This window comes from Vulpes vulpes, chromosome 2 (assembly GCF_048418805.1).
Source record: "Vulpes vulpes isolate BD-2025 chromosome 2, VulVul3, whole genome shotgun sequence".
NCBI lineage: Eukaryota > Metazoa > Chordata > Mammalia > Carnivora > Canidae > Vulpes > Vulpes vulpes.
In genome coordinates this window covers 49,695,191-49,708,776 of record NC_132781.1, presented here as the reverse complement: position 1 = coordinate 49,708,776, position 13,586 = coordinate 49,695,191, and the positions used below count along the sequence as shown (strand labels likewise).

Below are 13,586 nucleotides of genomic sequence, written 5' to 3'. Positions count from 1 at the left end.
CCCCAGGGGCGACCGTCAGCCCAGCCCGGGGCTCCGCCCACGCCCCTCCCGCGGGACCACCCTCCCCGCCCCGCGGCCTCCAAGCGCGCGGTGGGCGGGGCCGGCGCGCGGTGGGCGGGGCCGGCGGGCGGGACCTGCGGGCGGCGGGCGGGGCGGCGGCGGCGGCGGCGGCGCGCGGCCCCTTTAAGGCGCGGCCGGGGCGGGCCCGCCGGCGCGGCCCCTTTAAGGCTTGGCCTACGTGGCAGCCGCTGGAGCCGCGGACGCGGAGCGAGGCCGGCCGCCGGGCACTTCCTGTGGAGGCCGCAGCGGGCGCGGGCGCCGAAGGGCCGAGCGCCGAGCGAGCGAGCGAGCCGAGCGAGCCGGGCCTCCCGCCGCCGCCATGGGCCAGAACGACCTGATGGGCACGGCCGAGGACTTCGCCGACCAGGTGCGGCCCGCCGCCCGGCCCCCGGCTCCCGCCCCTCCCGCGGGCCCCCCGCCCGAGGATCGCGCCCCCTCCCCCAACCGGGGCATGCCCCCCGGGGCTCGTGGCGCCTCCCGGCCCCGACTCCCGCGGCCGGCGCCCGGGCCCGGCCTGCGCTGGTCGCCGCCGCCCGCCAGGGCGCCCAGCTCGGGGAGCCGTCCCCCGCGCCCCATGCCCCGCGCCCCGCGCCCTCCGCGCCCCCCGTGCCCCCGCGCCCCGCGCCCTCCGTGTCCCCCGCGCCCCATGCCCCGCGCCCTCCGCGCCCCCCGTGTCCCCCGCCCCCCGTGCCCCCGTGTCCCCCGTGCCCCCGTGTCCCCCGCGCCCCCCGCGCCCCCCGTGCCCCCCGCGCCCCGTGCCCTCCGTGCCCCCCGCCTCCCGTGCCCCCCGCCCCCGCGCCTCCCATGCCCCCCGCGCCCCCCGCCCGGCCCGGGCGCCTCCAGGAGAGGGACGCGCGGGTCCGCCCGCCGCCGCCAGCGCAGGGAGCCATCCGGCCGCCGCCGCCGCGCAGCGTCCCCTCCCTTAGAACAGCCGGGGTGGTCCCCGCACGCTCCCCTCGCCGTGGCACCCGGGGGGCGGGGTGCGGAGCGCTGGTCGGAGCTGGTTGGTCCGGCTGCAGGCCTGGGGGTCCTCCCGCGGGGAAGGGGGCGCCCTGCTCGGCACCCCGGCCGCCGCCGGCCACCGCACGCCGCTCTCCGCTCTGCCCCGCGGGCGTTGGGCTCGGGGGTCCCCCGGCCCTCCCGGCCCTCCCGGCCCTCCCGGCACTCGCCCTCGCTGTTTGGACTCTGCCCCGACCGAGCGGAACGGCGCCTGCCTCGCCGCGGCCTGGAGGAGGGGAGCCGGCCCTGCCGGCGGTTTCCCCTTTCCCTGCCGGACTGCGCCGGCGGCGCTCTGGGCGACGGGGAAGCCCTGGGGCGGGCGGTTGGCCACAGGCTGGATGGACAGAACCAGGTCCTGGAGAGGCACAGGACGGAGCTCCCGCCCGCTTTTGATGAGGCTTTTGAGGATTTTGCGGGCCTCTTACCCGTGAAAGTATTCCGTTACGCCTGCAGATCGGCAGCCTTCTGCTCTGCCGGCGGGTCCGCGTCCGACCCAAGCGAGTTTCTTTCCTGCTTGTGGTCCCACCAGAGCCAACAGCAGTGAGGTCAGAGTTTTCATTCTTAGGGAGGTGGTAATTGAGTAATCAAACTCTGAAGCTAAGGTTCATCAGAAGGCTTGTATGCGTTTGAGCGATTTTAAGAGAGATGAATGAGTGTTTTCTGATTGGGCACGGGTGAGCAAGATTTTCCACTGTTCCCCTCAAGGGGTGAATCTGCCTCGTGCGGTCTGCTAATCGGGTCCTCATTCCACCACTTTCCTGCGAGCTGCTATCTTAAGACCACTTCGGGGGAGAAAAAGTGTATCAGCTTGAAGACATAGTTTTTCCTAAGGTCACGATTCTGTGCTTACAGATGCAGTGTAAACATCGTGTGCTTCGCAAAGACGATTCATGCTGAGAGCTCTCAAGAGCTCAGTAGGCCTTCCTTCCCCGCCAGTTTTCACTGTCATGGCTTTAGTGACCTGATTTCATTTCTCCCAAGTAGCGACTCCCTGAGAACATGGCTCCTCTCAGCCAAGGGGACCGGGAGAGCTCTGCACACTCACTCTTCAGCCTGAAGAACCCTGATTTTGCAAGTGCATTTCATAACCGGAGCTAGCTAAAATGTCTCTAACCCAGCTGCTGCCAACGATCAAATGATAAACTTTCTTACAGGGGAAAAAAAAAAAAAGTTAAAAATCTCTTTATGTAATTTTTTTCTTCTTTTCCTCCACGTATTCTGTATTAAATGAAAGAAGCAGAATCGCGGAACTGGAAAGGCCTGTGGAGGGCACACAGGGTCTGCCTGTACCAAGTTACTGCTGGGAAGGCAGGCAGGGCCTGCAGGAGCTTCTGGACTGGCCCGGGGCTTGGGTGTGGGGGCAAACCCAGACTCCAGCCTCGCCCCAAGGCTAGTGCCACTTACCATAAGCTTCTGAGGCCTGGTGTTCTTCTGGCATAAATGGGGGGGGGGGGGGAGAAGGACCCCCCCTTGTAAAAAGGGCATGCTGCATCAAACCCAGCACCCAAAGTGGCCCAGGGCTGTCTGTCAGGCAGTGTGGACTCCTGCTGTTGGTTTATCAGCACCAAGGCCCACCTGGGTGGTGGTAGCAGATGTCAAAAGACCCCTCCATGCCCCGTGATGGGTGACTGGGGAGGGCAGTGGCCCTCGTGCTCTTCAGAACCAAAGTCAGGAGCCTCTTCTGCCACAGGCAGGCTTGACGCAGGAGGATGTGGGCAGATAAGAGGGCAGAGCCAAAGTGATGGCTTCCCATGGACAAAATTTGGCCACACCGCGGTGGCATTTTTGTTTTTAACATTTATCCACATAATATTAAAAGAAGGCAACCAATCATAAAGGTGCTGGGAGTCCAGGATTTTCTTTTTATTGATTGATTTTTTAAGAAGATTTTTATTTATTTGATAGAGAACATGAGCAGGCGAAGGGGCAGAGGGAAGAGTAGGCTCCCTGCTGAGCAGGGACTCGATCCCAGGACCCTGAGATCATGACCTGGGCCCAAGGCAGACACTTAACGAACTGAGCCACCCAGGCGTCCTGAGTCCAGGCTTTTAAAATGAAAATGATTTCAAAAGAAAAGAATGGCGAAATATTAGGTAGCATATCCATTTTTCTCTAACCTTGTCTTCAGAGAACAGAAGCAAAAACCAAGTGACAGGATTTGACCAGAAAGTCTGGGTTGCTCGAAGGGGACCTAAAAAGGCCTGTGTTCCCCCAGTACTTAGGACAAGAATCCTGAACTGCTAACTCTGGGCCAGGTCCTCCACACTTGGCGCTGTGCTACCCTCCGGAGCATGTGAGGTCGGCCACAGTACCTCCATCTTCAGCTGTGGGAAGGTGGTCTTGCATAGCACGTGGTAGGCCGGAATTCTGAATCCACATTTTCGTAGTGGAGGCTGGGCTCCTCACCTCTTGGCTGTCCGGCAGCCTTTCCTTCAGGCCTGCAGAGGTGAGAGTACAGGGTCAGCTGTCTGGTTAGTTCTGGCTGGCAGGCTCTTCAGAGCTGCATCTCTGGCATCAGGCTCCTCGCCCCGGGCGGCCAGGGACAGTGTCCTGCTCCCAGGAAGCCAGGCGCTAGAGAAAATGCTGAGCGTGCCCTCTGCAGAAGCCAGGCATTCGGAAGCCATCTGAGACCAGGTTGGAAGGAGCCAGAGACCAATGAACTCAGCAGTCCAAAATTATGTTGTGTCCTGCAGCTGGTGCTTGCTGCCGTGCAGCAGAATGTAGCTCCCAAGTACATCTGTGCCAGCCAGCAGGAGTATTAGCACCTAATAGGTTCAGTGTGACAGCTCATCACTTGAGTGACAGATAAGCTGCATGGGGCCTTGCTCTCCATGATGGCCTTTGGTTTTAACCTATCTCGGGTGTGACAGAGCCAGTCCTAGGAGCTCTTGCCCCATGCAGCGCCCCTGGGCCCCTGGTCAAGCGTTGGGTAGCTGGGATGGCCCTGACAGCAGTGACTGGGCATACCTGACCCACAGGTGTTAGGGCTCTGGATACACACAGCCATGGATGGCCATTGGGTGTGAGTGGGGCTCTGGTGACAGTGATGGGGTCTCAGCATCACTTTCCTTCCGTGTCTCTGTGACCCCTGCCCTCCCAGGGCTGCCTGCCCTGCACCACCAGGAGTGAGGGGAAAGGGCAGAGGGGGCTCCTTCCTCCCCACCTGCCTGCCTTAGGAGGTTAAGAAGAGGGGCCCTACCTCTTCTGGGGAGCGGGGTGGGGCCATGGCGGAGGGAACTATGGTTAGCGAGGCTTCTCCTGGAAAGTGAGGCACAGCTATGTTCTCTTCCATGTGGCCTGTTGCTGCTCTCCTGTGGTTAAGCTCTTGGTCACGTGGATTTTGGGTACAGAAAGCCAGGTCGTCTCCAGGGCCAGTTGACACTTGTTCCTATTCTTGGAGGTGCAGCCTGAACCCACAGAGTGGCACTCCGGGAGACTTGCTGGGGGAGTTCTGGGGTCATGAAGGATGCACACGTGTGAGTCACCAAACTCTTGCTCCAGTCCTGACTCAGCCTGATGAGAAGGAAGTTACCCTACTGCAAGCTCTAATTATCTGGGACGTGTAGGCTTGAGGTGGCCCCTGAGAAGGGCAGCCCCAGTCCCTGGTGATCAGACCTGACTTGCCCTCTCCACTTCCTCAAAGTCCTCAACCAAAAATTGCAGACTGTTTCCCTCCTTTCTGTCCCCAATACTCCGAGAAAGTGAGTTTTTCTGTGTTGCGTGGGAGCTGCAGGTGGCTTGGGACCTGATTGCTGTGTGTTCAGAGTTCTGTTTCGGGTGGGGTATGTTTCTTAAATCCCCTCTAGAATAATAACCCCTCATAAAGAAATCCCTGCTTTCCATATTTTGGAAGTCCTTCAGGTGCTGTCACTGCTCATGAGCCATGTCGGGCTTGACTATGAGGTTCTTGGAGATGCCGGTGAAAAGCCGGCCCCACAGAGGCTGACTGTCCTCTCCTGCTGTTTGTCCCTGCTCCGTGTCCGTCTCCAGCTCTCCTGCCACGATGCTCTCCCGTACGAGGCAGTCCGGGTCTCAGCATCCTGAGGGGGCATTACCTGGCCCACAAGGCCTGCAGGTGCTCTGGGCGCCCCCATTGCCACCACTTCCACACCAGCCAGGGAACCACTGGGCTTGTGGGTGCTGCTGGGCTGCCTGATTTAGGGACTTTTCTCTGCTGTGCCCAGGCCATGCTGTCCGCAGATGCATGGTGTGGATTCAGTGGCCACATCTGAATTGCTGTGAGCAACACGCATTCAGGGAATCAGTAAAATTGGGCCTGGCTTCATGTTTATTTGTTTGTTTGTTTGTTTGTTTTTAAATATTTTATTTATTCATGAGAGACAGAGAGAGAGGAGAGAGAGAGAGGCAGAGACATAGGCAGAGGGAGAAGCAGGCTCCATGCAGGGAGCCCGACGTGGGACTTGATCCCAGGACTCCAGGATGACACCCTGGGTGGAAGGCAGCGCTAAACTACTGAGCCACCCGGGGATCCCCCTGGCCTCATGTTTAAAACAGGGTTGTTTTTTTTTTTTTTTTTTTCCATGTTGAGTCCAAACAGGTGCTTATTAGAGGCTGGCTGGTTTAAAAGGCGCTGGAGCAGCCTGACTTAACAAAACACAGTCGGCCCTAAGCCTAGACGACATCTGACTTGGAAAATCAGAGATATGCTTACTTCATAGCACAAATAACCTGAATTTTGGCATTCCACGCCCCCCCCCTCCCCCCCAGCCCGGAGCTGTCTCCTCAGCATGTCTCATGGGGCAGGGAGGAGTCTCCCTGTTGCTCTTTAATCCTCTTGACCCAGACACTCAAATTAGGAGTACAGACTGGCACAGAGGCTTTTAAACACTGCCTATGTCTCTTGGGCCATGCGGCAGAGCTGAGCATGTGTTACACGGGGGTGCTTGGTGGTGAGGAGGCTCAGAGTGAGGCCCGAGGGCCCGGGCTCAGAGCACACTGAGCACCTTTCAGTTCCAGGTCCGAGGCAGGTCAGCAAACCTCCAATGTCTGCCTGCCGGCCTTTTGGTCTCAGCTTTCCCCGGAGTCCTGCCGTGGCCCCGCTCTCTGTGTCTCTATGACTGGACTGGGAGTGATGCCACCGGTGACTGTCGCTGGATCTTATGAAAGCATTTGGGGGCCTTGAGGCAGAAGTGGCAGGGGTGGTGGCGTCTGCCGACGGGGGGCGGGATGTGTACACCGAGTGTGTGTACATCCTACACAGGCTCTTATGTAGACTCCAAAGTTGGTGAGACATTCGAGGCCTCTCTTTTTCTAAAAAAGGGTCTTTTTCCTTCATTTTCCTCTGCTTATTGGAGTTGGAAAGAATCTTAGCAGCCATTAATCCAGCCGTTCCCTGCCTCCCTGTCCCGCCACAGTACACAGGCTGGCAGGACTCACAGCATCATCTGCCCACATCCACCTGGTTGATTGGGCATCTGTTTTCTCACTGTGACCTCTGCCACCGCTTCAGTGAGGGTCGAGGGCTGAGTGAGCTTGTGAAGAATCGCCACCTTGGGGCTCAGGAGATTTGAAGAGAAAGGACACTTGGCTTGTAATCTCTCTCCTCGCTCGCTCTCCCTCCCTCCCAGGTGAGCCTGTCTGCTGCGGTCCAGGTGGAGGCGCAGACGGTGGGGAGGCTTCTCTGCTGACCAAGCCAAAGTTGGCCAACTGAGGGTTGATCTAAACAGCCAGAGGCTCGTTACCTGTGGCTGCAAGCATCAGCTGTTTCTAGAACTTGAAGGCAACTTTTCAAAATGCCAACAGTTAAGAGATGCTCTTCGATACTAGACACCCCTTCGTTGGTGCCAGTACGCTTTCATCGGCCCTAAGAGGAGCAGTGACATTCGTTTGACCATCCCTTTGTGGGGGCTAGACCCACAGATGCCCTTTAGACTCTGCCTGACACGTCACTCCTGTGGGTGGGGCTGTCTTCCCCGAGCGGCCACCGTTGCTGTGTGTGGTACGGTGTCCCTTTGCACTGGGTTTGAAGGTTGGAAAGAGAAAGTGGCTGCTGGGCACCTAAGCAACATTTGTGCCTCAATTCAACTCGAGTTATTTGTTTCCTAACCGTGCCATCACACCTCAGAGGGCAGGAGGAAGTTCTAGACCTGTTCTTGTCTCTCTCACCTTTGCCAGCGAGTTCTGAAACTTTTCTGAATTTCACTGCCCTTGACACAGTGCGCCTTCCATTTGTTAGTGTGTGTTTGTAAGACCCGCAGGGCTTTCCAGCTGTTGGGCACACAGTTACACATGTGTGCTCAGCGCTCGCAAACACCTGCCCGGTCTCCCTCCTGCCCAGTGTGGGCCTGGGACATGCACGCACAGCTGCCAGGGCCTGGCCTCTCCTGGCTGCTCTGCAGGTTCCGGTGAAGTATAGACACGTGAGCATCCTGTTAGGGCCCCCAGAAGGCCCTCTAGGCCTGGGACCCTGGCCATCACCCAAGTGGACTGTCATTTCAAGTGTGCTCAGCCCTGTTCCGTGTAGAGCGGGTTTGAGTGTTGCTGGGTCTGGAAGGCCGTGGCTCGGCCGGCTGTGACCAGCAGGCCAGGTCAGGCCTCGGCACAGCAGTGTCCAGTGGGTGCAGCACTGAGTGGGCCCCCCGGGTATGGGGTTCGGTTTTGCCCTTTTATAAAACGACAGGTTCTCAAGGGAGTGGGAGAGGTTTCCCCCTCCAACCTCTGGGACACATGGAAACGTCTGGAGGCATTTTTGGCAGTCACGGTTGGGGCCGGTGCTGATGGCATCTGGTGGGCAGAGGCCAGGGATGCCACCCCCATCTCTGGGCGGGACAGCCCGTGGTAGAGAATGCAGGGGCCCACAGGTGGGCGGGGAGGCAGCTGGGTGGGCTCGTGGGGCCTTTTCATGCCGTGACCCTCATCCACTAAGGCCCCAGCCTGAGAGTCCGCTCTGCGTTGATTACCGTTGTTGCCCACACACGCGTGTGAGACGACGGGGCCCAGGGGCCTGAGCCAGCCCCACAGGGCTGGGCGGAGAGGGGCACCAGCAGGGCTCTGATGTCAGGCCCGCAGCCACTTCAGTGGTTTCTGTGCCTGCAGTTCCTCCGGGTCACGAAGCAGTACCTGCCACACGTGGCGCGCCTGTGCCTGATCAGCACGTTCCTGGAGGACGGCGTCCGCATGTGGTTCCAGTGGGGCGAGCAGCGCGACTACATCGACACCACGTGGGGCTGTGGCTACGCGCTGGCCTCCGCTTTCGTGTTGCTCAACCTGCTCGGACAGCTGAGTGAGTGGCCTTAAAGCACGTGCTCAGGGGCTGGAGACAATGTCACCTGGGGGTCTTCCAGAGTGGTCACTGCGCCCCCTCCCCTCCTTCCTGGGCAGCAGGCCTCTGGCGGGATGACACGGTCCCTGTCCCAAGCACCTAGAGAGGGACACATAGAGGACCTGGGGGGGATGACATGGTCCCTGTCTCAAGCACCTGGAGAGGGACACATGGGCGAGCTGGAACCCTGAGTGTCAGGGGAAGATGAGTGAAAGGACACAGAAGACGAAGAGCATCAGGTGGGCATTCAGCTCCTGTGGGCCTGGGTTCTCCCTTTGCTGACCGCTGTCTTCTGGTGGCAGCCTCCCTCCCTGTGCCTCGTGGGGCTTTCTAGTCTGTCCACGGTGGAGTTTCTGAGGGACCACACACTCTGGGAGAGGCCCCTTCTCTGGTGCAAGGGATCTACTTTCTAGAACCAAGTTTCCAATAAGCGAGGTCCAGCTGAGGCGTGTGGTCTGCGCCTATCACTGGTTCTCCTGGAAGTCACTTTTCCTTGGGGTGGGTAGTTAGGCTGCTGCTGCACAGGGCTCAGGCGAGGTGGCCAGGTACCCAGGTACCTGGTGGCATCCCTTCACCTGGGACATGCCCACAGCCCCCTGACCCTCGCCCTTCTCCTTTCCAGCTGGCTGCATCCTGGTGTTGAGCAGGAACTTCGTGCAGTATGCCTGCTTTGGGCTCTTTGGAATCATAGCACTGCAGGTACATGGGGCGTGAGGTCCGGGTCTCTCTCTTCCTGAGCTTCTGCAAAAAGGCATTTTTGAGGATTCGGCTTCACTCCCCCTTGAGCCTTCTGCCTCTGGCTGAACCTCCTTTTCTTTGCTGAGAAATCACTGAATTTTCCTCAAAGCAAGCTCAGGAGAGCTGAAGAAGATGGTGCCCCGAGAAGGCCCCGAGCTCTGGGTACCCACGTTTTTGCCATCTTCTGGAGTTTCCTTTTACTGGGGGATGAATCATAAGGTTGGCTGAGGCCAGGACATTATCTTATCATTTCATCTCCTAAGGAATGCCCGTGGGCTGCGCGGGCTGCATAACACAGTGCATCTTAACCTGTTCTAGCACACCTTGGGCACAGCTCTGGTGAGCAGGTGCGTGCTAAGCAGGTCCAGGCTGGCGGCATGCCCCGAGAGATGCTGAGCCAGGTTGTAGAACTTGGCGCTGTCCTGGGGTCCAAGCTGTTCTGTACCTCCTAATGTTCGCACTCATGGCAGAGAAGTTGCCTCGGTAGGAGTCTGAATGGGTTTGAAAATGCTGAGATTTAAGCTTCTGTCTCTCTTCTCTGTTCCATTCAGACCATTGCTTACAGCATCCTATGGGACTTGAAGTTTTTGATGAGGTATGTGTACTCCTGATGGTGAGCTTCCTTTTCGTGTCTCTAGACCCTGTAACTAGCAGTCGGGGTAAACTTCTTTAGGTCTGAGTGGCTTTGGAGTCTGGCGGGTTGGCAGAGGCTCCCCCTCCCCACCCCGAGCACAGGGGACAAGGTAGCCTTTTCTCCCAGCCCTGTGTTCATGAGGGAGGGAAGGAGGCCAGAATGAGCGCACTAGCTCACAGGGACCCAACTGGTCGTCATTGGGGCCAGGACTAGGATGGGTCCCGAGCGTGTTCAGGTTCCTGTCACCATTTGGCACAACGGCCATAGAAGGCCCTTGGAGCTATCAGTCAGTCACCTGGCTGGTCCAGCTTGGTGTGGAGAGGGACCCAGGGACCCTTTCTGTGCTCCCGCCAAGGCCTTGTGACCTGGTCTGAGGGGCACGTGCCCGATGAGCCTTAGTAACTTACCTGGCGTTTGTTGTCAGGAATCTGGCCCTGGGAGGAGGCTTGCTGTTGCTCCTGGCGGAGTCCCGTTCTGAGGGGAAGAGCATGTTCGCAGGGGTCCCCACCATGCGCGAGAGCTCTCCCAAGCAGTACATGCAGCTGGGAGGCCGGGTTCTGCTGGTCTTGATGTTCATGACCCTCCTCCACTTTGATGCCAGCTTCTTCTCGGTAAGTGTTCCTGTTGGCTTGGATGGGTCAGGTCTCCTGGCCTTTGGGAGCCCGTCCCCTTCCCTGGTTGCATACTCAGCCTTGTTGAGGGGCTGTTGTTATGATGTTCCAATGAGTTGGCTTAAAGGAAGCAAACCTTTGATCCTACGAAAAGGAATGAAGACCCGTCAAGTCCTGTGAACCCAGAGTGGGCACACGAGGTCTAGAGTCTCCCTGAGCTCACAGGAGGACCAGGCACCCGGCATGCTGGCCTCCGGGCTGCCCACTCAGGCTCCTTACAGACCCTCGCTTTATTTCTTGCCCACCGCTCCCACCTTTAGGGCATGCTATGTGCGCCAGGTGTCGGCTACAGAGCTGAAGTTCTGTCCTGTCCCCAGGAGCTTACAGCGCCCCTTTTTTGAGCCGGCTGGGCGCCCTGGCCAGGAGAGGTTCCCAGGAGGGGTTCCCGGCACCCTAGGAGGGGGAGCCCAGCCCTAAGAGAGTACTGGGGAAGATCTCGATGGCTTGCAGGCCCCCAGGCTCCTGGTAAATCACAGCCTGTGCAGTGGAGGCTTTCCTTTACCCTTCCTGACCGTTGGTGTTCAGAGTGTTGCTCTGTGTACCGCCCCCTGCACCGGTCTTTACTTCTCACTTGGACGCACGCCCTTCTGTGACATCGCCCCGACACTGACAAGGGAAGTTGGAATTTGCCTGTTGATAAAACACAGTATGAGTATGTCTTTTCTTCCTCACCTCTTTCTGAATTTCATGCCTTCCGACCTTTGCAGATTCTTCAGAACATCGTGGGCACAGCTCTGATGATTTTAGTGGCCATTGGTTTTAAAACCAAGTTGGCTGCTTTGACTCTTGTCGTCTGGCTGTTTGCCATCAACGTGTATTTCAACGCCTTCTGGACCATTCCTGTCTATAAGCCTATGCACGACTTCCTGAAGTATGACTTCTTCCAGACCATGTCGGTGATTGGAGGCTTGCTCCTGGTGGTGGCCCTGGGCCCCGGGGGCGTCTCCATGGACGAAAAGAAGAAAGAATGGTAACACACCCCTTCCCTGCCTGGCTGAGACCCGTGGCCATCGAGGACTGGTTCGGGGTGGATTCGACAAAACTGCCAGCATTTATGTATCCTCTTCCCTTCTCTCCCTTGGTAAAGGCACAGATGTTTTGAGAATTTATTTGCAGACACCTGAAAATTGATGGTTAAATCTGCTCTGGACCCACACCCTAGTATCCGGCCATTGGGGCTGGCCAGCTGGCCGGCAGTACCTCCCCCACCAAGGCAAGGCCTCAGCCTCTCGGAGTGAGTGGCCGGCTGGGCTGTGGCCTCAGTTCCTGTTTTGTTTTGCGGGTGGGGGCCTCAAGCTGTACCGTGAGCAGATACATTGGTGTATCATTCAAAGTGGTCTCCCTCTTCTTATTTTTTAAGTTTACGTTTTTAGCCAAAACAAAAGAATTCGGGATGGCCCAGCCCAACATCAAATACACTGTCAAAGCCCTGGTTTTAAACCGCACCCGTGGCTTCAAGTTGTCCCTGCCTTGCGTTATATTACTTGTGGGAACAGTGACAGCACTTCGAGACCCAAACCCAAAGAAGGAAGCTGTACTGGAGGGGTGGCCGAGGCCGCTGCTCATGGTGAAGTCCCTCATCAGAAAGCCAGCTCAGATTGGTACAGATTTTTTAGAGAGTAATCCCCCCAGAGCTTTAGTGGCTCAGGGTGGGGACGGAGGGGCCCGAGGTCCTCCGGTGCCCCAGAACCCGTAGGGATCCCAGCTCCAACCCTGGCCTGGCCACATGCCTGCAAGTTGGCTCCCCCATGAGGGGTATGGGCTGAGTGGCAGCCGCGTGGGGCAGGGTGGCAACAAAGCGGCCTCTCAGACCAGTTACCTCACCCCCGACCTTTACACAGCCTCTGCTGAGCCGTGGGCCTGGCCTGGCTGAGCACCCGCCTGGTTCTCTGGCGGGAGGGAGCAGTTCCCCAGGCTGAGCGGCCGTGACTTACCATCTTCTCAAGGCTGTCGCTTGCTCAGAGTGTCTATTTGCTATGCTGAATGCAGCCCAAATTACTTTTTACGATTTGTGATGCCTTACCGATTGGATCTTAATCCTGTATTTAAAGTTTTCTAACATTGCCTTATACTGTGTTTCTCTTCTTGGGGGTGTGAGCGCCTGTGGCTCTTCTCTGCTCGCTGGGCTATAGCGAACACCACGAGGGGAGAGTGGGACATCTCTGTGCTTCCCCCCAGTCCTCCCCCAGAACCTCTTGGGGGCAGGCTGACCAAACTCAAGTGAGGACTGATCAGAGCTTTTCTTTTCTCCTGGTTCATCAGCGAGGTGTGCAGGCCTCAGGGTCCTGCTCAGGGATGCTGGGGCCAGTCCCGAGCCAGGATCCACATTTCCCAGCCAGACCAGAGCCAGTGTGAGGTGGGGAACCTGCCCCACTTTTGCCTACCTATGCTCCTAGAACCTTTACTGGCTCCATAGCCTGGACCCACCAAACCTGAGGGCCACATGGCACACCTTCTTGACGCCCCTGCCCTGGTGGAGGCTCACCCCGAGATGTCCCTAAACCCTCCCCCACGGCCCACTTGCATGCCCCTCTGGCCTTCTGAAGATGAAGCAGTGGCTTATCGGACGGAGGCTTTTTCTACTTCCCGACACTAGGACATTTACCACACAAAGGGGTTTCTACCTGCTGGGGCCACCTGTTGGCCTATCCCTCCCCCATCAGCACAGCATGACAGTCCTATCAATCGACACTCAGCCAGGTCCGTTCCTCTGTGACACGGTATTTGACGGTACGGGTCCCTCTTGACCCTGTGCTCGCAAGACCTTTTCTTTGTCAGTTTGTAGAAACAGGTGGACCCCAGGAGGCTGATGGGTGTGGTCAGAGGACACCCTCAATGCTAGGGGGTGTTCTGGCCTCCCGGGGCCCTGCGCAGGCCGGTGCCTGGGACAGGGTAGATGCCTTTGCAGGGAGGAGAAAAAAATACTACCAATTGGCTTTGGCAAAACAATTTCTGAAAATTTTTTTGCTTTATGTGGGAAATAGGTATAAATCTCATTTTATGCTGTATTTTATATCTTAGTTGTGTTTGAAAACGTTTTGATTTTTGAAAACATCAAAATAAATAATGGCATTTGTTGTACGCAGTGTGGTCCTCTGGTGTTGTCCAGCTGGCGTGAGGCCTCGCCAGGCCTCTCCTCAGACGCTGAGTGAGCCTGACGGACCCCTAGGCTTCACTGAGGACCACTTAGAAGCCATGTCCA

At 57.9% G+C, this 13,586-nt stretch overlaps 1 protein-coding gene across 1 annotated transcript; it reads left to right on the top strand.

The window, feature by feature from the left end:
- The first annotated feature begins 192 nt into the window (after positions 1-192).
- SURF4 (surfeit 4) lies at positions 193-13,465 on the top strand. Its single transcript, XM_072748170.1, has 6 exons — positions 193-427; positions 8,116-8,302; positions 8,964-9,040; positions 9,631-9,674; positions 10,138-10,324; positions 11,092-13,465. The coding sequence occupies exons 1-6, from the start codon at positions 380-382 to the stop codon at positions 11,356-11,358; spliced, it is 810 nt and encodes a 269-aa protein (XP_072604271.1). The 5' UTR covers positions 193-379; the 3' UTR covers positions 11,359-13,465.
- The last annotated feature ends 121 nt before the right edge of the window (positions 13,466-13,586 follow it).